General features: G+C 45.1%; 1 protein-coding gene across 8 annotated transcripts in view; it reads left to right on the top strand.

The window, feature by feature from the left end:
- Positions 1-25665, top strand: part of MTUS2 (microtubule associated scaffold protein 2) — a 663520-nt gene that overhangs the window by 481341 nt on the left and 156514 nt on the right. For all 8 annotated transcript variants that reach the window (XR_016213358.1, XM_089304269.1, XM_051834132.3 and 5 more), the window contains one exon: positions 12043-12141. Coding sequence is in view for 7 of the 8 variants with exons in the window: in XM_089304269.1 (XP_089160395.1) it covers positions 12043-12141 (99 nt within the window). In the remaining variant the exon portion in view is untranslated. The remainder of the gene's footprint in view (positions 1-12042; positions 12142-25665) is intronic.

The following is a 25665-nucleotide window of genomic DNA, read 5'->3' as shown; positions in this document are numbered from 1 at the left end:
ATTCCCCAGGAGAACTGGATTATTTTCTTCCCACAAATCCATCACATTCAGAGCGTGGCTCACTTTGCTGCAGGGTGTACTACGATTTCTCATTACTCACTTAGGACATGCCTGTTTATTATGTGGGAGGAGTGGTACTGGAGTCAAAATGAGATGAGAAAATAAGAAGTTTCAGAATGTCAAGAATTCGCCTCATATCAAGGTCGATTTCCTTTTCCACAGAGGGGGGAATAAAACGGGAAACTGCATGATTAGTTACTAATAATAACCAATTCACTTATTTACACATATTTACACTTTGGATGATTCTCATGCATCACGTTGTCTGATGAGGTCTATGGACAGGTGAAAAGGAATCTAAGGCACTATAACCAAGTTGCAGCCCCAGAGCACTCTAGCACCACCTGGAGGCCTGGAGGCCAAGGTCGGAGGGATGGGTTGGAGCAGGGTTCCCTGGAGACGGGAGGCAGAAGGCTGCTGCTGAGAGGTGATCTGGTCTGATTGATGAAGTTGCAGTGACTACGAAAAACGCTACACTAAGGGAGACACAGATGTACATTTCACATGATTTGGCGCTTTATAAAGAGAGTGTAAAGAAGTGACCAAGGAGAAGGAAATGAAGATGAGAACATTTCTGGCTTAGGCAAAAGGTGCATTTTCTGGGTTAGGGAAGCTAAGAGGGAGAAATTTGATTAGATGACAGCAAATTCAATGTTGGTCATATTGACTGTAATGTATGTAAGAGACATCCAAAGAGAGACGGTCATTTATCAGTTGGAGATATCTATATCTTTCTACATATCAATATTTATCTGGAACATAAATATTAGGAGGAATTCAATAAAAACAGGGCAGAAAAATCAGAGATGAACAAATTATGAAGGAGACATGTCAAGAAAATTTCCCAGACATATAGGGTGAGAGTTTATAGATTAAAAGCAGAAATGGGGAAGAGGGGAGTTCCAGGGACCTGGAACCCAACATAGGAAGGAGGCAAGGGAGCTTTTCAGAATGATAGTGAAGGGAGATTCCAAGATGAGAGCCATGCAGCAGTCCTGGAGATGACCACTCTGGAATAAAGTGGATAATTGAGTGCTCCAGGAAGAATGGCTTCAGGAAAACAAAATGAAACTGAGATAAAACTTTAGGTGTTGGAACTGTGAGAGGAGGGTAGAAGATAGTAATATGTACATAGAAAACCAAACAAACAAAAACCAAAGCTGCTGTTAAATACAGGAAAACCAAAAATTCTTAAAAGTAAAGAAATGATGCAGTTGTGAATAATATTATGTAGTTATAACAAGGTAAATGTTGTTTTTATTAAACCAAAAATAAGCTGTACTTTTTTTACGATTATTGTATTTGAAAGGCAAAGTTACAGAGGGGCAGAGGCAGAGAGAGAGACAGAAAGAGACAGAGAGAAAGGTCTTCCATCTGCTCGTTCACTCCCCAATTAGCTGCAATGGCCGGAGCTGCGCCGATCCAAAGCCTGGAGCCAGGAGCTTCTTCTGGGTCTCCCACACGGATGCAGGGGCCCAAGGACTTGGGCCATCTTCTACTGGTTTCCCAGGCCATAGCAGAGAGCTGGATCGGAAGTGGAGCAGCTGGGACTCAAACTGGCACCCATATGAGATGCCAGCACTGCAGGTGGCGGCTTTACCTGTTTGTTACACCAGAGCACAGGCTCCAATAAGATGTATTGACGTGGAGTGTTATGTGAAGAGGAGCCTATAGAAAGAAGCACTTTCCATGGTAGAAAACTACTAAAATATATCTAAAGTGTAAGTATCAAGAAATAGCTTTGTAAACATGTCATTTGGCTCTATGGAAACAAATACTAGAAAAGTAGCTTAAAAGGTTGAAAATGATAGGTATGAAGGCATAGGAGGGGTGAGGCAAGATAGTACTGTTTTTGGTTTAAAGCTTCATTGATCTTTTAGAAAGAGACAGAAATAGAACTTCGGGCTTTTTTTTCATAGGCATTAAAAAGGAAGTGCAAGAGCTGAGGAGAAAACACGCGAGAATTGTTGGGCTGTGCTGGGGCTGTGATTACAGCTGGTGACTCTAACTGCGGTGGCGTCATCTGTGTGATTGCGTACTCTGCTGGACTAGAAGAGGGTGACAGTGGGATTATGCTAGGGTTGGGTTCTGCAGAAAGTTGGGCCCATGCCATTTCTTTTGTCTCAGATATTGGGACAGGGTTTTGATAAGAGGGTAATAGAAATAAAAATACACTGGGGGTCAACTTTAGATTGGATGAGAAAGGAGATGAAAACAGCAATGCCTGATGGTATGGGGGGAAAGTGGTTAGTCGTTTAAGAAACTAACTGATGGGGGAGATGTTGTGGCACTGCAGGTTAAGCCATTGTGTGGGATGCCTGCATTCCATATGGGGATGCCTGGTTTGGTTCCCGTCTACTCCAGGCTTTCCACCCAGCATTCCTGCTAATGCACCTGGGAGACAGCAGGTTCTTGGTTTCTTGTGAACCATATAGAAGACCCGGATGGAGTTCCTGGCTCTTGGCTTTCACCTTGGCCCACCCCCATCCATTGTGTGCATTTGAAGAGTGAACCAGCAGATGGGAACTCACTCTTTCTCATTATGCCTCTCAAATAAATAAAAAATAATTTTTTTTTTGGAAATGAACTGATGGAGTGCTGATAGCATAGTGAGGCCAGAGAATAGAAGTTTGTGTGCAGCAAAGGGGTAGTGTGGATTTCAGAGGTGAAGTTCAAGGCGAAGACAAGGTCTAAGGTGGTGCCCAGAGTTCCTGACTAAAGGAGCCTCTGGGAGTTACAGGTATCAAAGGCTGGGTTGCTAGGGGAGTTGTGCATGGAGTCATTGGTATTTCCCGCAATGGCAGAGCCTGATGGTAAAGAGGAAGGCTGTGCCTGGGGTTTAGCCAGGAGCAGTAGCCATGCTGAAGTTTACAGCAGGGAACAGCCTCAGATTAGGCCAGCCAGAACCTCTCAGGAAAAGTGGCTTCATACAAGTGGGGGTTTCTAGGGTATTAGAGGGTATGAAGGAGACCTCCTGACCTGGCCATATGCGAGGTGAGGAGGAAATGGACAAATGGTTTGAGAAGGTTCCTCTGAGAGAGGCTGGGGATGCAGTGGGAGAAGGGGCTCATTTACCAAGGGTGAAGGTGTCCGTGCAGTGTGTGTGCAGGGCAGGTCAGAGAGCAAGGTTCAGGGCTGGTGCTGTGGCTCAGCAGGTTAAAGCCCTGGCCTGAAGCGCTGGCATCACATATGGGCACTGGTTCGAAACCCGGCTGCTCCTCTTCCAATCTAGCCCTCTGCTATAGCCTGGGAAAGCAGTGGAAGATGGCCCAAGTCCTTGGGTGCTGCTCGTCACGGGGCAGCAGGTCCGATAGAGCTCCTCAGGGAGAGCCTGGGGAGCTCGGGGGGCCGAGTGGGATGATGAGTGTCGGCGGCAAAGGAACCACACCAGAGCTGGGAGATCAGTCAACGCCCAGGGCACAGCCGGGTTCTCGACTTTATTGGGAGGGGAAGAGCTTTTATAGACACAGAAAGGGGGCTGTCCAGGGCACAAGGGAACTAAGCCAACCAGCTGAAAGGTAAGGCAGGACATGAGCCGGGCACACCCTCAAGGGCCTGTCACAGCCGAGAATACGAAAGTCTCATGTCAGGCCAGGTACCTTCCCCGGGGGCCATCTTAGATTGTTGGAAACGCTGAGTCACTGAGATGCGGAAGTGCAGCAAACTCGAGCAAAGGCTTAGAGGCCTTATTGAACTCCAGCAAAGGCTTAGAGGCCTTGTCCAGGGAAGGCTTAGCGACTTTGTTTCCTTTTCGGTTGGAGCCCCCTGCACTTGGGCCCCTGCATCCGTGTGGGAGACCCAGAAGAAGCTCCTGGCTCCTGGCTTCGCATCGGCACAGCTCCAGCCATTGCAGCCAATTGGGGAGTGAACCAGCAGATAGAAGACCTCTCTCTCTCTGCCTCTCCTCTTTCTGTGTAATTCTGACTTTCAAATAAATAAATAAATCTTTAAAAAAGAGAGGGAGAGCAAGGTTTGGACCAGGGTGGAAAGAAAGTTCTGATTCCCCCTGGCTTCCGGCATTTAAAAACAAGTGGAAGAGTGAGTGTTTGACGTAGTGGGTAAGATGCTGCTTGGGCTGCCGACATCCATGAGGAAATGCCTGGGTTGGAGCCCCATGGCCAGCATGCTACTGATGCGTCCCTTGGGAGGCAGCAGGTGAGGGAAGACTTTTTAAGTAGTTGGGTCCCCGAAGCCCACGTGGAGAACCTAGATTGAGTTCCTGGCATCCAGCTTCCATCCCAGCTGGGCGCCACTGCAGACAGCTGGCAAGTTAATCAGCAGCTAGGAGCTCCCTCTCTCTGTCCCTTTACTTTCAAGTGAATAAGTAAGTAGTAAACTAACAAAAGCAAAAATGAAAATGAATGGCTTAAGCCATTTCCTAGGCTCTTAGCCACAGCCCAGAATAGAAGAACTTCAGCATCTCCATTCTCCTTCCATCTCCCCTCGCTGCCCTCCTTTTGAGCCTCCCCACTCCTGTCCCATCCTTGTTCCCTGCAAACCCGCAGGTGGACTCAGACCTGCCAGGATTCACTGTGCTTCCCAGCAGAGGAGGGTGGCAGGCCACGTAGCACCTTCTTCCCCAGCATGTAGTGAAATTCCAGCTAGATGTGGGGCAGAAAGTTCCAGGTTCAGATCTCAGCACAGCCTCGTGCAGGTCAAGGTGAATATGCTACTACAGCCTCCAAACCTTCAGCTCCTTCATTTGCAAAATAATAGTACAGGTCAGGTATCTCTCATTCAAACTGCTGGAGACCTTAAGTAGTTCCCATTTGGGGACTTTTCATATTTTAGAATATTTGTTTATATGTAATGAGATATCTTAGGCATGAAATTCATTTATGTATCATATATGCCTTATAGCATGGCCTAAAGTAATTGTACCCCACATTTTGGGTGTGCCTGTGTTCTGATTGCAACACATAAGATCAGGTGTAGAATTTTCATTTTGTGGCATCATGTCAACACTTAAAAGGTTTTGGATTTTGGAGCATTGCAGGTTGCAGATTTTTGGATTAGGGATGTTCACCCTGAACCAATCACAGTAGCAGTGGAGTTTGACGAGGGTGAAGCAAGATCACATATATCCAAGCAACTGCACCTGGTACCTGGCGTTTATAAATCCTCAGGATAAATACACCCCAGGAGGATAAGTCAGTTCCTCTGTCTTCCACTGGGACAGTGCTTCAGGGACCCTTGGTGCGCGTTAGTGAATATTGGGAAAAGGGAGACTGATACAGCTTTCGCACATATAGATGTTTTTAAAAGCGCTTCTTCACTCTTCTATCCTTACCTTTTCTTTCTTTTTTTTTTTTTTTAAGATTTATTTATTTATTTATTTGAAAGGTGGAGTTACAAAGAGGCAGTGGCAGAGGCAGGGAAAGAGAAATCTTCCATCTTCTGGTTTACTCCCCAAATGGCTACTGCAGCAGGAACTGGGCCAATCCAAAGCCAGGAGCCAGGAGATTCCTCCAGGTCTCCCATGTGGATGCAGGAGCCCAAGGACTTGGGCCATCTTGTACTGCTTTTCCAAGCCATAGCAGAGAGCTGGATTGGAAGTGGAGCAGCCAGGTCTTGAACCACCGCCCATATGGGATCCCAGCACTGCAAGTGGAGGCTTCACCCACTATGCCACGGCACCAGCCCCTATCCTTGCCTTTTCATAATTAGTTCAGACTTAACAATTCCTTGGTCTGACCCCAGGGAATCTTTAGGCCTCTTTTTCTCCTTTACATTTCCAGCCTCAATATCTACCCTTGTGCATTCAGTAAATGATTTTTTTTGTTTGTTTGTTTTTTTTTTTTTTTTTTTTTTTTGACAGGCAGAGTGGACAGTGAGAGAGAGAGACAGAGAGAAAGGTCTTCCTTTTGCCGTTGGTTCACCCTCCAATGGCCGCCGCGGCCGGCGCGCTGCGGCCGGCGCACCGCGCTGATCCGATGGCAGGAGCCAGGAGCCAGGTGCTTCTCCTGGTCTCCCATAGGGTGCAGGGCCCAAGCACCTGGGCCATCCTCCACTGCACTCCCTGGCCACAGCAGAGGGCTGGCCTGGAAGAGGGGCAACCAGGACAGAATCCGGCGCCCCGACCGGGACTAGAACCCGGTGTGCCGGCGCTGCTAGGCGGAGGATTAGCCTAGTGAGCCGCGGCGCCGGCCTAGTAAATGATTTTTGAAAGGTAATTCTCTCAAGTACAGCCTGATGCTCAGATGGTTCCCCTCATTCACTCCCAGTAGCAGCTCTTCCTGTTGATGGTTTTGTAAAACTATGATTGGCAGGTGAGCATGGTTTCCTTCTCTTATTCTTACACACATAATTCTGGACTCTCTCTCTCTCTCTCTCTCTCTCTCTCTCTCTCTCAGCTCCTCTGAGTTTCTCTTTGATTTGGTGTATTTTTACCAAGATAATGCATCCTTTCTTCACTCGGTTCCATCCCTACAAATCTTACCTTGAAATGCTCCCCGTTCAGTGTGTCATGGAAGTGACATGAGAATCAGTATTGTCCGATTACATCGTTCCTTGCCTCCTTCCGGTTTCCCTGGTGCATTGCTAGCCACTGGCATTGTTGCTGCATTTGCATTTCATTCTCCTGGCTGCTCAGCATCTCTCTCAAGACTCCTGTTCCTTGTCTGGGTGCAGGATCAGCCCTCTCAGGCAGGAGTGTTCTATGACTGGGGGATACAGTCCCTGGCTGTAGAGATTTCCTTATCCTTTCTTTTTGTTTGTGTCCTATCTGTTCTCCCTTATGTTGAGATTTATGTCCAGCAATTTACAGCCTATTGTGTGTAAGTTTAAGAGCCTGTAGAAAAATTTCCTTTGACTTTTTTTAGATGTGCTTATTTCTTTTTATTAAAAAAATAGTGTATGGCATTCTTGTCACCATCATCTTAACGTCTGTTTCACTGTTCATTTAGATGTGTTCAGTGAGGGCCCTGAATGAGCTGTTGTCAGCGTTTGTCATTCTTGTTGACTGGCAGCCCCCTGCTCAGAGCAAGCCGAGTGGCCTTGGACCTTGTCAGGTTCTTGCAGCTGCTGTGCAGGTGGTCTTTGCTTCAAGCATCTGTAATGGAAGTGTGCAAGGCGTCTGCCCGCGGTTGTCAAAGCCACTCTTTTCACCGGGGCAGGTCCTTGTCCCCAGGAGCCCAGCTTCTGCTGCTCCCTTCTGGAAACTCCCCATGGATTTGCCAGGCAGTGCCTTTCGCCTGAGGCTCTTGGGTGCCCCCTGCTTTTCTGTCTGTGGGGAAACACATCCCACGCAAAAGGGCTTGTCGTGACTTGCCTGCAATCGGGTGGATATTCTCAGTGGCCGTATTTCAAAATTAAACTTGCAGATTTCTCTTCTGGGACCAGACTGGGATTAGCATTTCTTCCCCCTTCCATGTCCTTCTTCCTCACCCTCAACCCCAAAAGACTGAAGTTCCAAAGGTAGCTCCGGATTCTGTATATTTACATCCCCTTACATAGCTCTGAGTCCCTGTAGATAATGTAGACAGCTAGTTTTGACCAATACACAACCCTAAGCAAGACAAGCATGTATATTTATTTATTATTAAGGAGCTGTTTTCTCTGACCAGCATTGTATCATTCAGATTTTGTGTGGTTCCAAATTACAGAAAATTAATTCAAACTTTGTTGCCTTCAGCAAAAGAAGAAAGAAAGAAAGAAAGAAAGAAAGAAAGAAAGAAAGAAAGAAAGAAAGAAAGAAGAAAACAAAAAGACGGAGGGATTTTCGGCTCACACGGCTGAGATGAGGGGAGGTGGTGCTAACGCGAGGGGTGAGCTGTACCCAGGGACCCCAAACATCGCTGCATGAGTCTTCTCCACCTCTTGGTCCTTTGTTCCCCTCTGTTGGTTTCTTCTTCACAACTGCTGGCTCCAAGGAGGGGCACAAAGAGGACCAACAGCAGTTCCAGGCTCACCTCCCACCAGCTAAAAAATCCACTAGAAAGACAATTCTTTTCTAGTAATTCCTGCAACATTCACAAGGTCAGACACTCATCGCTCATCCTCCCAACACCAGTGTCACTTCGTTCTCACACTGGGTTGCAGATTAACCCTAGAGACTGATGTTAAGCTCCAGTGAGGCGGGCCTGGGCCGCCTACCCACCTCCAGACCCGAGTGATCGGCCCCAGCTGACCCTCTGGAACAAGAGGGAACGGTGGGTCCCCAGAGGTTGGCTTGAGCATTGCTCAAAGAAGCTGGCCAAGCCAACACAACACAGAGAGATACTCAGGAAACACCTCGTCTGTCCTGGTGGAAGAGACGCGGGGAAAGTCAAATGGAATCTCAAAGAAAGACTGAGAAACATGGAGGAATCAGGGAAAGTGCCATAAGGAAGTGTGGGGGACTAATACAGGCCAAGCAGTTGGTGCCTTTTTGGAGAGTAAAGCATTTCCTCATTCCTGCTCCCAGGGCAGAAGGGGGCAGCTGAGTAATGGCCCCTAACTATGTCCCTGGGCTCATTGCCAGAACCTGCAAATATGGCCTGCTACCATAAGGGGCTCTGTGGGTGAGATTAAACCAGGGAGCTTGAGATGGGAGGCGGCCCAGGAGTTATCCAGACAGAGCCTGTGTGAGCACAGGCATCCCTGGGGAATCCGAGGAGGAGCTGTGACGCTGGGGGCAGGCAGGGCAGTGATGTGCTCCACAGGTGGAGAAGGGGCTCGAGCCAAGAAATCACGGAAGTCACTGGAGGCACAGAAAGGAAAGGACAAAAGCAAGGCGATGAATTCTCCCCCAGAGCTTCCAGGAGCCAGGCCCTGTCAGCACCTTGGTTTGGGCCCCCAGGCCCTGATTTCAAATTTCTGACCCCCTAGAACTGTAAGAGGATGGATTTGCATTGCTCTAAGCCACTAGGTGTGTGGCGGTTTGCAACACTGGCCACAGGACGCTCAGGCAGAGCGGGGGCATGAGCTGAACCCGAGGATGAGCTGACCGGGCCAGGCAGATGAGGGAGAAGACAGCTCTCCAGCCTCAGGGGTGGGCAGCAGCAGCCGTTAAGAACCTGAGCGTTTCGTGGAAATGGCAGTGTCCCAGCAAGGACGAGGGGAGAGGACGTGAGATCCTGGGGTCACTTGTCCCCTGCCGTGGAGCTGGGATTGATTTCCCACGGAACACCAAGGCAAGCTTCGGAAAGGCTCTGAGAAGTCAGCTCCTGTGATCTGGTTGATGATTTAAAAGGGCTTGTTCTGGTGTGGACAGGAGGATGAGTTAGGTCCCCAGGAAGAACACATGACAGACAAGCCGCTTCGGAGGTGTGTGTAGTTGTCCCAGCAGAAAAATGATGAGGCCTGAGCGAGGGTACAGTGAGCAGGAATAAAGGGCCCCACTGGGCAGAGAGGGAGGCAGAACGCGCAGTGACGGATGGATAGGGAGGGGAAGGAAGGGGCCCCACTGGTGGCTGCTTTCAGGGAGTGGGAGGCAGGGAATTAACCAGCCCAGAAAACACGGGAAGAAGAGCGGCTTGGCAAGGAACCTGCTTGTGGTAGTTCCACTGTGGGCACAACGCCTCTGTCAGCTAGTAGGTGAGGGCAGTATCTGGCCGGCAGCTGGAAACAGGTCTGCGTGTCAGCCCAAAGGTCTGGGCCATCTGGATGGGAAACGACAGATTTGGTGACTGTCCAGGTCTGCGTGTCAGGGGTGTAGGCAGGTGAAGTGGACATCTCTCGCCAGAGTGGACGGGAGAAGGTTGAGGCTGTAGGCAGGTGGAGTGAACATCTCTCGCCAGAGTGGACGGGAGAAGGTTGAGGCTGAATCTTGTGTCACCCTGGCTCAGGTGTGCTGGGAGGGAGGCTGGGAGGCAGTGGCCTGAGGGCGTTAGGAAAACCATGAAAGCAAAGACCACATGGGCGTTTCTAGACACTCAGCAATCTCACTGAGATCAATGGAAGCTTACGGTTAGAAAACATTTACACTGGAGTCGGCATTGTGGTGTGGTGGGTAAAGCCACTGCCTGTGATGCCAGTATACCCTAAGGGCCAGAGTTCAAGTCCTGGCTATTCCACTGTCGATCCAGCTCCCTACTTATAGCCTGGGAAAAGCAGTGCAAGATGGTCCCTGCCATCCACATGGGAGACAGACGTTGGAGTTGAAGCTCCTGGCTCCAGCCACCATCTAGGGTGTGAACCAACCAGCCCTGGCCGTTGCCACCATCTGGGGAGTGAATCAGCAGATGGAAAATAGAAAAGATAAGAAAAAACTTTTATGCTGAGTCTACATTGCCAGAAAATTGCAAGACAAAAAGTTGTGACTGTAATTCTTTGTGCCATCTAGAACTCCCAGAACCACACAGGAGCCCCACAGGCAGCCCTGTGCTCCTACAGTGAGGTCTGTCTACAGAGGAAGAGCAAACTTTCCTGTGCACATTGTCTCTGTAGGATTGCATGGGCCTGACTGGTCTCTCTGCATTCTTTCATGCATCAGACAAATCATTTTATTTTGGTTTTCGTTTTGTTCTTTTTGTGTTTGCTTATTTCTTACTATGCAAATAGTATAGGATCATCATACAGAGCAGAAGTAATACAGAAGCATATTAAAATAAAAAAATAAAAGCCCTTCAGAGCAACTGCTCAAAAGTAACAGTAATTAGAAGTTTGGTGCCTATCTTTCAGACACTTTGTATATTTACAATCATAATATGTTGGTGCCACTACAATATAGAGCTACTTCATTTTTTTTTTTCGACATACTGTCTTGTATTTAGGCATTCCCCAGTGTGAAATTTTGTTGCTTACACTTCTTTATTATTGTCAATACTAAGTGTCTTCAAACTTACATCTTAGTGCACTGGGGAAGCGTTCCACAGAACCATTTGTAGATGAAAGAATTTCAGGATCAAAACTCTGAATGTTGGGGCTGGCACTGTGGCATAGTGGGTAAAGCCGCTGCCTGCAGTGTCAGCATCCCATATGGGTGCTGGTTTGAATTGCAGCTGCTCCACTTCCCATCCAGCTCTCTGCTATGGCCTGGGAAAGCAGTAGGAGATGGCTCAAGTCCTTGGGCCCCTGCACCTGCATGGCAGACCCAGAAGAAGCTCCTGGCTCCTGGTTCCGGGTCGACACAGCTCCAGCCATTGCAGCCATCTGGGGAGTGAACCAGCAAACCAGCAGATGAAAAACCTCTCTCTCCCTCTCTTTCTCTCTGACTCTGCCTCTACCTCTCTGTAACTCTGCCTTTCAAATAAATAAATAAATCTTAAAAAAAAAAAAAAAAAAAAAAAGGAAGCGACATCGTGTCCTGCTGCCAAGACAGACCCAGGGACATCTCAGTGTGTGTTACATCTTGAATCTTCCGTCCATTGTCCTGTGACTTTCTGAGGAAAGCCAGTTGCCTAGCACACAGGGAGACGTCACACTGTCCCTCTTGTGCCATGGACAGCATCAGAGGAGTGCCACGAGCTGTCCTTAGATGTCACCCTCGCTCCAGTGATCTCTTCTGAAGACCAGCTTCGGCAGCAGCGGCCACAACAGTCCAGCTGAAGCCGAGAGGGCCATCTCTAGGTCACCTCTGTGCACCAGCTGCACAGAGATTAATCAGAGTCAGAGCCCGTCCCCTGGGGCTCGGCTCTGGATGGTGCCGGAATCATTAGCAGTTATGTGCAGCTACCGCTTCCTCTCCCGTCTTTTGAAAATTTGTTTTGGTAGACAGAGGCAGGCAGACTGAACTTGTGGCTAAGGACTAACAATTTTAACACTAAGATCACTTGTCAGGACCCATGGGGTGGCAGTGACCTCCAGAGAAGGAGGTGTTTCTCACCAAGTCAGGACATCAGCAAGCTCACTGCCCTGACCGCTCAAACCCAGCCTTGTTGTCCAGGTACAAGTGAGTCTGCCCCACGACTCAGGGAGTGGAGACCACAGCAGCTAATTGTCCAGCTGTATTCTGCTGTTGGTCTGTTGGCTTTTTCTTAAATCATCCTTTCCGTAAGCCGTTCATATTGCCGCTTCCACCGTAACATACGTTTTCTGTTTCTCTTCTCAAACTGTATACAGGAACCAAGAAAGAAGTACAGAAAGATCAAGATGTGAATAAACCGGCTGTCTCTTCTCCTAAGAGAGCAGCAGCTTCAAGCACCAAGCTTCACTCCCCAGGTACGTGAGAAATCTGGTCTGTGTTATCTTGGGAGAAGCCCTGAACTCGGACTTTATCTTACTCAGCTGTCACTAATGGAGCAGCGGCAGCCCATGTGGGAGCGTGATCGTTCAGGGAACCAGGTGCACATGCTGATGGGGTCTCACTCTGGATGGCGTGACCCAGCTGTTGACCTCTCTTTCCCTTACAAATGAGATATTCTGCTATATTTCAGTGGCAGACTGCTCTCTATATAAACATGCTGGCAATTCTCACAGCGTGTAGAAATAATTCCAATAGAGAAAGCAGACTTTTGAAGATTCAACCTCAAGAGATAATATTTTCTATAAGGGAGAAAAACAGAAGCAAGGGACACCAAATGACTGTGACTTTTTTCATTGAGGAAATCGTTTATTTATACTCAGATATGAGTAAGCTGTATAGTTGGAAGTACAGTGTGTTCGTTAAGTGTGATGTTCTTAATATGCCAGGTAATTTCCTGGGTTCTTTAAATTTGTTAATGTGCTTAATGCCAACAAGAACTCTGTGAGACACAGGCTTTTATTGCTGTACCCCTTACCTATGAGGAGCCTTAGGTTCAGAGATTATATTTAATTTGTTCAAAATCATAGATAAGAAGTAGTAGAGCTTTGGTTTGAACCCAATCCGAATCCCGAATCTGCATTCTTTTTTGTTATTTGTTTTAGAAGCAGAGAGACAGTCACACACACACACACACACACACACATATACGGGGGAGGGAGGGAGAGAGAGAGAGAGAGAGAGAGCGAGAGAGCAAAAGAGGAGGGGGATCTCCCATCCACGAATTAATACTCCAAATGCCTTTAATGGCTCCGGCTGGGATGGGGCCAAAGCCAGCAGCTGGGAACTCAGTTTTAGGTCTTTCATGTGGGTGGAAGAGACCCAATTACTTGAGGCATCACTGCTGCCTCCCAGGCTCTGCATTAGCAGAAAGCTGGAATCAGGAGCCAGACCTAGTCCTTGAACCCAGGTACTCCAGTATTGGACACAGGAGTCTTAACCACCAGGCTAAACACCTGCTGTCCAGCCAGACTTTCATCTTAATCTCTGCACTATTAACCAGAAATCTTGGAGAATACAGTAAGTGTTGAAATTTGTAGTTACTTAAAAATTTATAAGAAATAGACCAAAGTCTCATATGCGATGGTGAGGAGACAAAGCCTAGTTCCTAAATAGGGTAGGAGGTTAGATCTGAGTACCCTGCATGAGTCTGGAATTTCTGAAGGGCAACCTTTGATGGATGAACTGGGAAGAAAAAGAAAACACCCCGCAGGAGGCCGATCCACTGCAGCACTGGAAGGAGCAAGGCCTCCCTCAGGAACCTCTATCCACCACCCTGCCCTGCTGTCATTGAAAAGCTGGATTCCACACTACCACAGTGGCCTGGAAACACACTGTAAAATGCTGTGGTCATTGTGGGCACTTGGCAGAATAAAATGTAGATTATTGTATGCCCAAGGAAACAAGCCACCACAGCTAAGATCTTTATATCCTAAAAGATGAGAATAAAAGCACTATATCACTTTAGACTTTGTTGAGATGTTCATGTTAAAACTGTTAGGATGACCAATAAAATAGAGTGTAGTGTTCTGAGCTGGTACATGGTAAAAAGATGGAATGAGAGACTTAAAAAATCAAAACAAATGAAGATAAAATGTAGGAAAAGGAAAAAGAGAAAAGAGGAAAGAAGGAAGAGAGAAGGGAAAAGCTGAGAAATCAAAAAGTGTTTGTTAATTATGTGCTGTGTTGCTGTGAAATCTAGCTTCAGACTGTTCCAAAGAGCCTATACTATAAGAATACCTTTTACCTATTCTACAAGAATATTACAGAACTAAGAGGGAAAGGATGGAAATATTTATTCCAAGAAAACACTGAACAAAAGAAGGCTTGTTACCCTATAGTTTCCAAATATCTCTCTTGCAGTGTGATAAACAAATACTGAGCTATATTTAAAATATAGAACTTGGTGAGCTTTGGCATACGTACTCATCTGTGAGATGAGTGCTGAAGTCAGGATCATGCACATCTATCAGAGGTACCTGTACCTCTGTAATCCTACCTGCCTGCCCCTCACCTCCAGGCCAACCCCCAAACAACCACCGACCTGTTTGTTACTATAGATTTATGAAATCATATAACTATACAAGGGTACATTATAAAGTTCATGGAAAAGTAGCATTATAGCGTAAGTTCATTTTGGTGCAAAAAAATTGAAATCCAAGTATAGTTTATGCCATAATTCACATTTCCCATAAACTTTTTGAAGACCCCTCATATTTTTAACTTCTTAAGAATGCATCAAACTTTTACAAAGTGGCTGTACGATTTTGCATTTCCAACAGTCCTGTGTGATAATTCCAGTTCCTTGCCGATACTTGATCTGGTCAGCCTTTCTAATGTTAGCCACTGTATTAGGCATGTCGTGTATCTCATTTAGGTTTTTTTGTTTTGTTTTGTTTTGTTTTTGACAGGCAGAGTAGACAGTGAGAGAGAGAGACAGAGAGAAACGTCTTCCTTTGCCGTTGGTTCACCCTCCAATGGCTGCCGCAGCCGGCGCGCTGCGGCCGGCACACCGCGCTGATCCGATGGCAGGAGCCAGGTACTTATCCTGGTCTCCCATGGGGTGCAGGGCCATCCTCCACTGCACTCCCGGGCCACAGCAGAGAGCTGGCCTGGAAGAGGGGCAACCGGGACAGAATCCAGCGCCCCGACCGGGACTAGAACCCGGTGTGCCGGCGCCGCAAGGCGGAGGATTAGCCTAGTGAGCCTCGGCGCCGGCTTCATTTAGTTTCAATATGCATTTCCCAATAACCAGTGATTATGAGCACCCTTCCATGTGTTTATTGATGATGGGATTTTTTTGATGAAATGTCTACATTGGGTTGTTTATTTTGAGTTTTGGTGGTTTCTAAATATCCTGAGTGCAGTTCTCTAATCATCCGTGTGATCAGTCTGTCCCCCCCTTTCCCCAGGTGTGCCTTGTTTTGCATTTGCCTTACATTGTCTTTGGAAGAGGAAGAATAGATGGTCTTAATTTTGATGAAGTCTAATTCGCATTTTTTCTTTTATTGGCCATATTTTTTATATTATCTAAAAATATATGCATAATCCAAAGTCTCAAAGCTTTTCTTCAAAATATTTTCAGTCATAGGCTATAACCCAGTTCAGTCAACTTTTGTATATATGTGAAGTGTGGTTTTTTTCTCTTTCTTTTAGCATGAAGAGATACAGCTGATTTCTTTTCTGATTATTATTTCTTTATTCTGCACACACAATATTAAAGTAACAATAACTGATATCAGTTTGGGATCTTTCTTCTTTTCTAATGTGTTTGTTTAGTACAATAAATTCTGCTCTGTGTACTGCATTAGCCACATCCCTTACTTTTTTTAAAAGATTTATTTATTTATTTATTTATTTGAAAGTTAGAGTTACAGAGAGAGAGGGAGAGACAGAGACAGAAAGAGAGATCTTCCATCCACTGGTTCACTCCCAAGATGGTCACAATGGCTGGGGCTGGGACAGACCAAAGCCAAGAGATTCATCCAGGTCTCCTACATGTGTGGCAGGGACCCAAGCAGTTAGGCTATCTTCTGCTGCTTTTCCCAGGCAGTTATAAGGGAGCTGGATTGGAACTGGAACAGCTGAAACTCAAACTGGCACCCATATGGGATGCTGGCACTGCAGGTGGTGGCTTTACCAACCAAGCCACAACACTGGCCCCCACATCCACTACTTCTGATACACTGTCTTAATTTTCATTGAGTTCAAAATAATTTCAAATTTTCTTTTTTTGATTCCTTCTTTTGCCCATTATATCAGTCCATTTACAATTGCTATAATAAAATATCTGAGGGGGGCGGTGCCATGGCACAGTAGGTTAATCCTCTGCCTGTGGTGCCGGCATCCCATATGGGTGCCAGTTCTAGTCCCGGCTGCTCCATTTGCAATCCAGCTCTCTGCTATGGCCTGGGAAAGCAGTAGAAGATGGCCCAAGTCCTTGGGCCCCGTACCTGCATGGGAGACCGGGAAGAAGCACCTGGCTCCTGGCTTCGGATTGGCTCAGCTCCAGCCATTGCTATCATCTGGGGAGTGAACCAACGGAAGGAAAACCTTTCTCTCTGTCTCTCCCTCTCACTGTCTGTAACGCTACCTCTCAATAAATAAAATCTTTAAAAACAAAGAAATGTCTGAGGCAGGATACTTGGTATTGTTATTTAGCTCATAGTTTTGGAAGCTAAAAGTCTAAAAGCATGGTTTGGGCTCTGGTGAGGACCCCAGGATGGCATCACAACTGGGCAGACGGCATCATGCTGGATCACACAGCCGGAAAGGGCCCACAGCCTTGTCCCCAGAGCTAGAGCCAGTGCAGGGGCCAGTCTTACCCTTTTATAACAACTGTCTTGTGACACCTAACTGGGCTCCATGAGAACTACTTAATATCTTCTGACAGAAGCCCCAGTGACCTCCCACTAGGCTCTACCTCTTCGAGATTCTGCCGCCGCTCACTTCACTACACGGAATACCAAGCTTCCAACACATGACCTTTGAGAGACACACTCAAGCTGTATCCAGGCTGTGGCAGTTGGAGACTCTCCAGAGACCTAGTACTGATGTCTAATATAATTCCATTGTGGTTGGAGAACATAATTTGTGTGATAAACGAAAATATTACTCCTCTACTCAGAACACTTCTGGTACCAAATGTGTAGATTTTTGACCTCATGCATCAAGCAATTCTTCAATTCTCTGCAAACACCAACTAGGCATCACATAACTTAATTTAATTCTAACACTACCCAGAGTTAGCACAGATCCCTTAGAATAAGGGCTTCATCTCACAAACTTGTCCTCATGTCAAATGTCAATCAAAAGTTATAGATACGTGGGATACCTACATTGCTGTCCAACCTGGCTGCAAATGTTTCATTTACATTTAGCAGTTTATTATAAAGGAAAGGATAAAGGATACAAATATAGTACATAGGATGAGGTCTGGAGGGATTCTGAAAGCAGAAGCTTCTATACCCATCATGAAGTTGGACTACGCCATCTCCAGGACATGAACCCATTCACCAACCCAGAATTAGGGATTGTTATAGAGGCTTCATCACCTAGGCATGATTGATTGATTAATAATTCAATCTCCAGCCTTTTTTTTTTATTTCCCCGGGGCTTAGAGGTGGGACTGAATGTTCTGAGCTTATAATCATGGCTTCATCTTTCTGGTGGTCAGCCCCTATCCTGAATCTGCCTAGGAGTCACCAAGAGTCTCCTCATTAGAACAAAAGGTACTTCCCACTCAAGAGATTGCAGGAACTTTAGGACCTCTGTGTCTCAGGAATTGGGAGCAGAGACCAAATTCACATTTTATTATGTCATAGATGACTTGAATCCTTTTAAATGTATTGAGATATATGACCCACAACAGTGTCTGTCCTTGGTAAATGTTTTGTTCATACTTAAACACAATGTCATTTCTGCTCTTTTTATGAGGAGAGTTCTACAAATGCCATCGGTCATGTAGGCTGATAGCATTGTTCAAGTGTTCTGTATCTTTACTGAGTTTCTGCCTGCATGTTCTTTCAGCACTTGTGAAGGATCTTGAAATCTCAGGCTTTAATTGTGGATTTATCTGTTTCTCCTTTCAACTTATCAGCATTCAATGCATGTATTTGGAGCTCTGCTATTAAGTACACAAGCATTTTATCATTTTGATGAACTGACTAATTTATCATTGTGAAACAGCTCTCTTCAGCCCTGGTAATATTCTCTCCTCCAAAATACACTTTGTTATTAATAGAGCCACTCCTTTCTATTAGTTTTTAATATTTGTTATCCATAGAGCCACAGCTTTCCATTAGTTTTACAAAGAAACAATCTCTTCCTATACTTTGTCTTTTCATCTATTTATCTCTTTAGATTTAAGTAGAGTTTTTTTAATAGTTGGCATATAATTAGATTTTGCTTTTTAAGCAAATTTCTTATTTTGAAATGCACTTAATGTTATTATTAATTTGGTTGATATTAAATCCATTATCTTGCTACCCTTAATATATTTATTTATTCTATTTAAAAGACAAAGAGACAGAGAGAGAGACAGACAGGCCAACAGAGGTCTCCTACTCACAGATTCATTCTCCAGCGCTCACAACAGCCAGAGCTGAGGCAGACCAAGGCCAGGAGCTGTAACTCAATCTGGACCTCCCTCACGGGAGACTGAGATTGTATTGGAGCCATCACCCACTGCATCTCAGGGTGCACATTGGCAGAAAGCTGGAATCGGGAGCAGAGCCAGGACTTACACCCAGGCACCACAATATGGGACGTGGATGGCTTCACTGTTAGGCCAAATGCCTATCTCCCAACCTTCATTTTTGGTAGATATTTTTGCTTTATTATCTAAGTTGGCATTTTTTCCTTTAAACACTTAAAAGATTTTGTACCCCTTATCTCTTACTGTGAATGGTTTACAGAGAAAAACTTTTGTTGTCCTTATCTTTGTTCCTCTGAACATAATTTGTATTTTCCCTCCTGGCTACTTTAATGGTGTTCTTGTTATAACTAGTTTCAAGCAATTTAATTACAATATTCCTTGGTGTAGTTTTCTTCTTTTTTGTGCTTGAGATTTGTTGAGATTCTTGTATCAGTGTTCTTCAAATTTGAAGTATTTTTGCTCGTTATTTTTGCAATATTTTTCAATCCTGAGCCTTCCTCTTTGGAAACTCCACTTACACCTCCATTTGACCATTTGTCCCACAGCTGCTGTCTAAACAGATATTCTGTTCTTTCTTTGAGTCTCTTACCTGTTTCATTTTGGATAGTTTCTCTTGGTATTGTTCACTAATCTTTTTTCTTCCATTTTCTTTTTCTTTTTTTAAGATTATTTATTTGGGGGCTGGCACTGTGGCATAGCAGGTAAAGCTGCCACCTGCAGGGCCAGAATCCCATATGGGATTCTATTCAAGTCCCAGCTGCTCCACTTCCGATTCAGCTACCTGCTAATGCACCTGGGAAAGCAGAAGAAGATGGCCCATAACCTTGGGCTCCTGCCCCCTTTTGGGAGACCTGAAAGAAACTCCTGGCTCTTGGCTTCAGAAAGGTTGGCCCAGTTCCGGAACATTGTGGCCATTTGGAGAGTGAACTGATGATGGAAGGTCCGTTCTCCCCCCTCCCCCCCCCCCGCCTCTACCTCTCTCTAACTCTGACTTTCCAATAAAAATAAATAAATAAATGCTTTTTAAAAAGATTACCTATTTGAAAGGTAGTGTTACAGAGAGCGAGGAGAGAGAGGGGTGAGGTCTTCCGTCCAGTGGTTCACTCCACCCAAATGGCTGTACCAGCTGAGGCTGGACCAGGCTGAAGTCAACAGACAGGAGCTCCATCCAGTTGTCCCTACACAGGTGATGAGACCCCAGTGTGTAGGCCATCTTCCACTGCCTTCCCAGGCACATTTAGTGGGGAGCTGGATTGGAAGCAGAACAGCTGGGACTCCAACCAGCACTCCAGCATGGGACTCTAGTGTTGCAAGTGTTGGCTTAGCCCACTTTGCCACAATGCCAGCACCAACCCCCTTTCTTTCTTATAGATAACATCCATTTATTTATTTATTTATTTATTATTTTTTTTTTTTTTTTGCCAGGCAGAGTTAGACAGTGAGAGAGAGAGTTATAGACAGTGAGAGAGAGACAGAGAGGTCTTCCTTCCATTGGGCCAGAACTACACCGATCCGAAGCCAGGAGCCAGGTGCTTCCTCCCGGTCTCCCATGCGGGTGCAAGGACCCAAGCACTCAGGCCATCCTCCGCTGCCCTCCCAGGCCACAGCAGAGAGCTGAACTGGAAGAGGAGCAACCAGAACTAATACCCGGTGCCCCAACTGGTACTAGAACCCAGGATGCCAGCGCCGCAGGCGGAGGATTAGCCAAGTGAGCCACGGTGCCAGCTGATAACATCCATTTATTAACTCATAGTTCTGTAGGTCACACATCCAGGTGTGGCTTATCTGGATTCTCTGCTCAGAGTATCATGAGGCTAAAGTCAAGATGTCAGCCAAGCTCTGGAGAAAAATCCACTTCCAAAGTCACTCAGTTTGTTGGGCGTATCCCATTCATGTGTTTCTGGGACTGAGATCTCTTTCCTTGCTGGCTGTCAGCACTACCTTCAGTTCATAGGGCCATCCCTGTTGGCCCCCCCATATTCAAAGCAGTAATGGTGTGTTGAATCCTTTTCAAGCCTCAAATCCCAGACTTTTAAACAAATCTGCTTTTTTAGGCTGATGAGGTCAGCCTCACCCAGGATAGTCTCCCTCTTGTTATGGAACATAATCATGGAGTGGTACCATTGTCTTCACAGGTTCTGCTCGTACTCAAGGCCCTGTATGGATGTTTTAATAAGCTCAGGTTGCTACTGCAAATACCATAGACTTAACAGCTTAAACAACAGAAATTGACCACTTAGTTCTGGAAGCTGGGAATTCCGAAATGAAGGTGCTAGCTGATTCAGTTCCTCATGCAGGCTCTCTACCTGGCTTGCACAAAGAGGAGGGAGAAATCGCCTCTCTTGCAACTCTTCTTATAGGATACTAATCCCATTTATGAGAGCTTCTCCACCACAACCTAGTTGCTTCCCAAAGGCTCTACCACCAAATGCCATCACACTGGGGATTAGGATTTCAGTTTATTAATCTGTGGGAAGGGAAAGGCACAAATATTCCATCTGTGACAACAGTGTGTGAAAATACAAGGGCAAAAATATTTATGGTAATCTTAGGATCTTGCTTGCTACAGGTGGATTTCAGACTAGCCCTAGAGAATGGCAGCCTGAAAATGAAACGTGATCGTGGTGGGGAGAACTAGAAGGCAAAGTGTCCCTGTCCCCACACTCAAGGCCTTTCTTCCTTCCTTCATTTTTGAAGATGGGTCTTCTTCCTTCAGATTACCGAATGTCAAAGAAGCACTTTGAGGCTTCACGTGACATCTGGATAGGAGAAGGTGGTAAAGTTGAGGAATCTTTCTCTCCCCTGCTGGTCTTTAAATTGGATGAGGATAGCAATTTCTTGTCATCTCTTCCACTTCCAAAACCAAACAAGACAGAACAATAAATTTCCCCTGACCCTTCTATTTCTGACACATCGCCCTCCCCAAATGTACACACAGGCTTGAGAATGAATTGACTGTGTTCCCTGTATCCCTACCTCTGATTGCAAGTGACTCCTCTACCCATCACTCCATTGACTCTGCTCCTACAGTGGCCAATGTTGGTTATCACGTCTTAGTAGACATGTTCTATTCCTTATCTTATCTCTGTGACATTTGACATCATTGATCACTCCTTCCTTACTGAAGCTTTTTCCTTCAGCTCTGTGACATCACGACCAGCTGGTTCTTTTGGAACTGCAAGTATTTGTTCTTAGTTGCCTTCATTAGAAGCTCTTCCCCTTCACTTTCCTCTGAAACCGTATTTTGGCCCAGAAGCAAACCCTACCCAAAATAGACTGAACTGATTTTGTATCTTGATTCAGTGTCACATGATGGGAACGTTGGGGAAAAAATTCCATATATTTTCTAAGCTTCAGTTTCCTCTTCTATAAAACGGAAGCTGTATCCATGCTGCAGTTAAGTTGATGAGAGTGACAATGCATTTAGAGCACCAAAATATTGGAACTACTTTCATAACTCTAAACTCTTGATAGCAGGGACCATAAGGGTATTCTGACACACCTGTTTTAACACTGGTGGCAAAATATCACTATGTTCAAATGGGCCCATGAGAGCATTCTTACTGAGTCTTTTTGACTGATAATTCACATACCATAAAATCTACCCTTTAAAATTTATGTGGTTGGGGGCGGAGCCAAGATGGCGGAATAGTGAGGGCGCGCACCGATAGTCCGGGAAAATTTAGTTTAATAAAAGGGGAGTTACGGTAGCCGCAGAAAAAAAGAACCAGGAAAAAATTGCACGGGAATCGTGAATTGGAGGACCTACTGGGAGAACAAGGTCGCCCACCGCGCGGAAGCCAAGTCGCGGGACCAAGCCGCAGAAGCCCCAGTGCTCCAAGGGGAGTGCCTGCCACACAGACAACAGCGGGGAGACTTGGGACGCTCAGGGCTCCGAGTCCACACATCGGCGCTGGAAGGGGAGGTGAGCTCAATAACCCGAGACATTGGTGGGGAAACGGGGGTCAGAATCTAGAGGGGGGCCGGAAAGTGCAGCAAACTCACTACCGGAAAGAAGGAAAAAAAAGCTTCGGGGTTTCTCTTCCCCCTAACCTTGCAAAGGCTACAAGGCTGCAAGGCTTGAAGAGACAAAGAGCAGGCCTCCTCTCTGGATTTACATATCAATGGGGGAGAGCTAAGGAACTGAGTCACTACAATTCAGTAGCCTAGGCAACCCAGTGGGAGTCCAGAGGAGCCAAAGACTGGAAGCTAAATACCATCAATTCTGCACAGCCATGCCCTGCGGTGTTACTTACCCCCTGAATAAATAAAATAAATAAATAAAAAGAGAGAGATTTACCACGCATAACCTGAGGGTGTCACCTTTGCACACCCTTAACCAGGAAGAACCAGGCAGAGCTCTCAGGCCGCACCCATCTCAAGCCTCCAAGGCTCCTCCAACAGCAGGCAGTCCACTTAACACGGACACAGTATAAAAAAAAAAAAAAAACGCACAGTGACGCAGGAAGAATTAACTATGCCGAGTAACAAACACAGAAATAGAGGGAGCAAGATCAACGATGACACTATGATGCCTCCAAATAAGCAAAACACCCCAAGCCAAGAGTATGAAGATGATGAGATAGAAGAAATGCAAGATACGGATTTCAAAAAATTTATGATAAGAACATTTAGAAGTTTTCAAAAGCAAATCCTTGAACTACAGAAATCCTTAATGGACAAGATTGAAAATCTCTCTCGTGAAAACGAAATTTTAAGGAAGAGTCAAAATGAAACTCAGAAACTAGTAGAACAGGAAAGTGTTATAGTGAAGAGAAATCAAAATGAAATGAAGAGCTCAATAGATCAAATGACAAACACATTAGAAAGCCTTAAAAACAGAATGGGTGAAGCAGAAGAGAGAATATCGGACTTAGAAGATAGAGCACAGGAAAACATACAGTCAAACCAAAGAAAAGAAGAGGAAATTAGAAACCTAAAAAATATTGTTGGGAATCTACAGGATACTATTAAAAAAACCAACATTCGAGTTCTAGGAGTTCCTGAAGGCATGGAGAGAGAGAAAGGATTGGAAGGCCTTTTTAGTGAGATACTAGCAGAGAACTTTCCAGGTTTGGAGAAGGACAGAGATATCCTAGTACAGGAAGCTCATAGAACCCCCAATAAACATGACCAAAAGAGATCCTCACCACGACACGTGGTAATTAAACTTACCACAGTGAAACATAAAGAAAAGATCCTAAAATGTGCAAGAGAGAAACGTCAGATTACTCTCAGAGGATCTCCAATCAGACTCACAGCTGACTTCTCATCAGAAACCCTACAAGCTAGGAGGGAATGGCGAGACATAGCACAGGTGCTAAGAGAGAAAAATTGCCAGCCCAGAATATAATATCCTGCCAAGCTCTCATTTGTGAATGAAGGTGAAATAAAGACCTTTCATAGCAAACAGAAATTGAAAGACTTTGTGGCCACTCGTCCGGCCCTGCAAAAGATACTTAAAGATGTGCTACACTCAGAAACACAGAAACACGGCCATCAATATGAAAGAAGGGAAAGGAAGAACACCTACCAGTAAAAGAGCATGGGAAGCTCAAAGCATAGACTAGAAAATTTTCCGGGAAAATGGCAGGGCAAAGTCACTACGTATCAATTGTCACATTGAACATTAATGGTCTGAATTCTTCAGTTAAAAGACACCGTTTGGCTAACTGGCTCACAGAACACAACCCAACTATTTGTTGCCTACAAGAAACACATCTCTCTAACAAAGAGGCATGCAGACTGAAAGTGAAAGGTTGGAAAAAGATATTCCATGCCAACAGAAACCAAAAAAAAGCAGGTGTAGCCATATTAATATCAGACAAAATAAACTTTAATACAAAAACTGTTAAGAGAGACAAAGAGGGACACTATATAATGATTAAGGGTTCAATTCAACAGGAAGATGTAACTATTATAAATGTATATGCACCTAATTACAGGGCACCGGTCTATTTAAAAGATATGCTAAGGGACTTAAAGGGAGATTTAGATTCCAATACAATAGTACTGGGGGACTTCAATACTCCACTCTCAGAAATAGACAGATCATCCGGACAGAAGATCAACAGGGAAACAGCAGATTTAATTGACACTATTGCCCAAATGGATCTAACAGATATCTACAGAACTTTCAACCCTACATCTACAGACTTCACATTCTTCTCAGCAGCGCATGGAACCTTCTCTAGGATTGATCACATACTAGGCCATAAAGCAAGTCTCAGCAAATTTAAAAGAATTAGAATCATACCATGCAGCTTCTCAGACCACAGCGGGATGAAGCTGGAAATTAGCAACTCAGGAAACCCCAGAAAGTATGCAAACACATGGAGACTGAACAACATGCTCCTGAATGAACACTGGGTCATTCAAGAAATCAAAAGAGAAATCAAAAACTTTCTGGAAGTAAATGAAGACAACAACACAACATATCAAAACTTATGGGATACAGCAAAAGCAGTATTGAGAGGCAAATTTATAGCAATAGGTGCCTATACCAAGAAATTGGAAAGGTACCAAATAAATGAGCTTTCAGCGCACCTCAAGGACCTAGAAAAACTGCAGCAAACCAAACCCAAATCTAGTAGGAGAAGAGAAATAATTAAAACCAGAGAAGAAATTAACAGGATTGAATCCAAAAAAACATTACAAAAAATCAGCCAAGCAAGAAGCTGGTTTTTTGAAAAAATAAACAAAATTGACACCCCATTGGCCCAACTAACTAAAAAAAGAAGAGAAAAGACCCAAATCAATAAAATCAGAGATGAAAAAGGAAACGTAACAACAGACACCACAGAAATAAAAAGAATCATCAGAAATTACTACAAGGACCTGTATGCCAGCAAACAGGAAAACCTATCAGAAATGGATAGATTCCTGGACACATGCAATCTACCAAAATTGAACCATGAAGACATCGAAAACCTAAATAGACCCATAACTGAAACAGAAATTGAAACAGTAATAAAGGCCCTCCCAACAAAGAAAAGCCCAGGACCAGATGGATTCACTGCTGAATTCTACCAGACATTTAAAGAAGAACTAATCCCATTTCTTCTCAAACTATTCAGAACAATCGAAAAAGAGGGAATCCTCCCAAATTCTTTCTATGAAGCCAGCATCACCTTAATCCCTAAGCCAGAGAAAGATGCAGCACTGAAAGAAAATTACAGACCAATATCCCTGATGAACATAGACGCAAAAATCCTCAATAAAATTCTGGCCAATAGAATACAACAACGCATCAGGAAAATCATCCACCCAGACCAAGTGGGATTCA

The sequence above is a fragment of the Oryctolagus cuniculus genome, chromosome 9 (assembly GCF_051225735.1).
Source record: "Oryctolagus cuniculus isolate XC-2025 breed Fujian yellow rabbit chromosome 9, ASM5122573v1, whole genome shotgun sequence".
NCBI classification, from domain to species: Eukaryota; Metazoa; Chordata; class Mammalia; order Lagomorpha; family Leporidae; genus Oryctolagus; species Oryctolagus cuniculus.
Note: the sequence above shows the minus strand (reverse complement) of the source record. Positions and strands in the feature narration are given on the sequence as shown.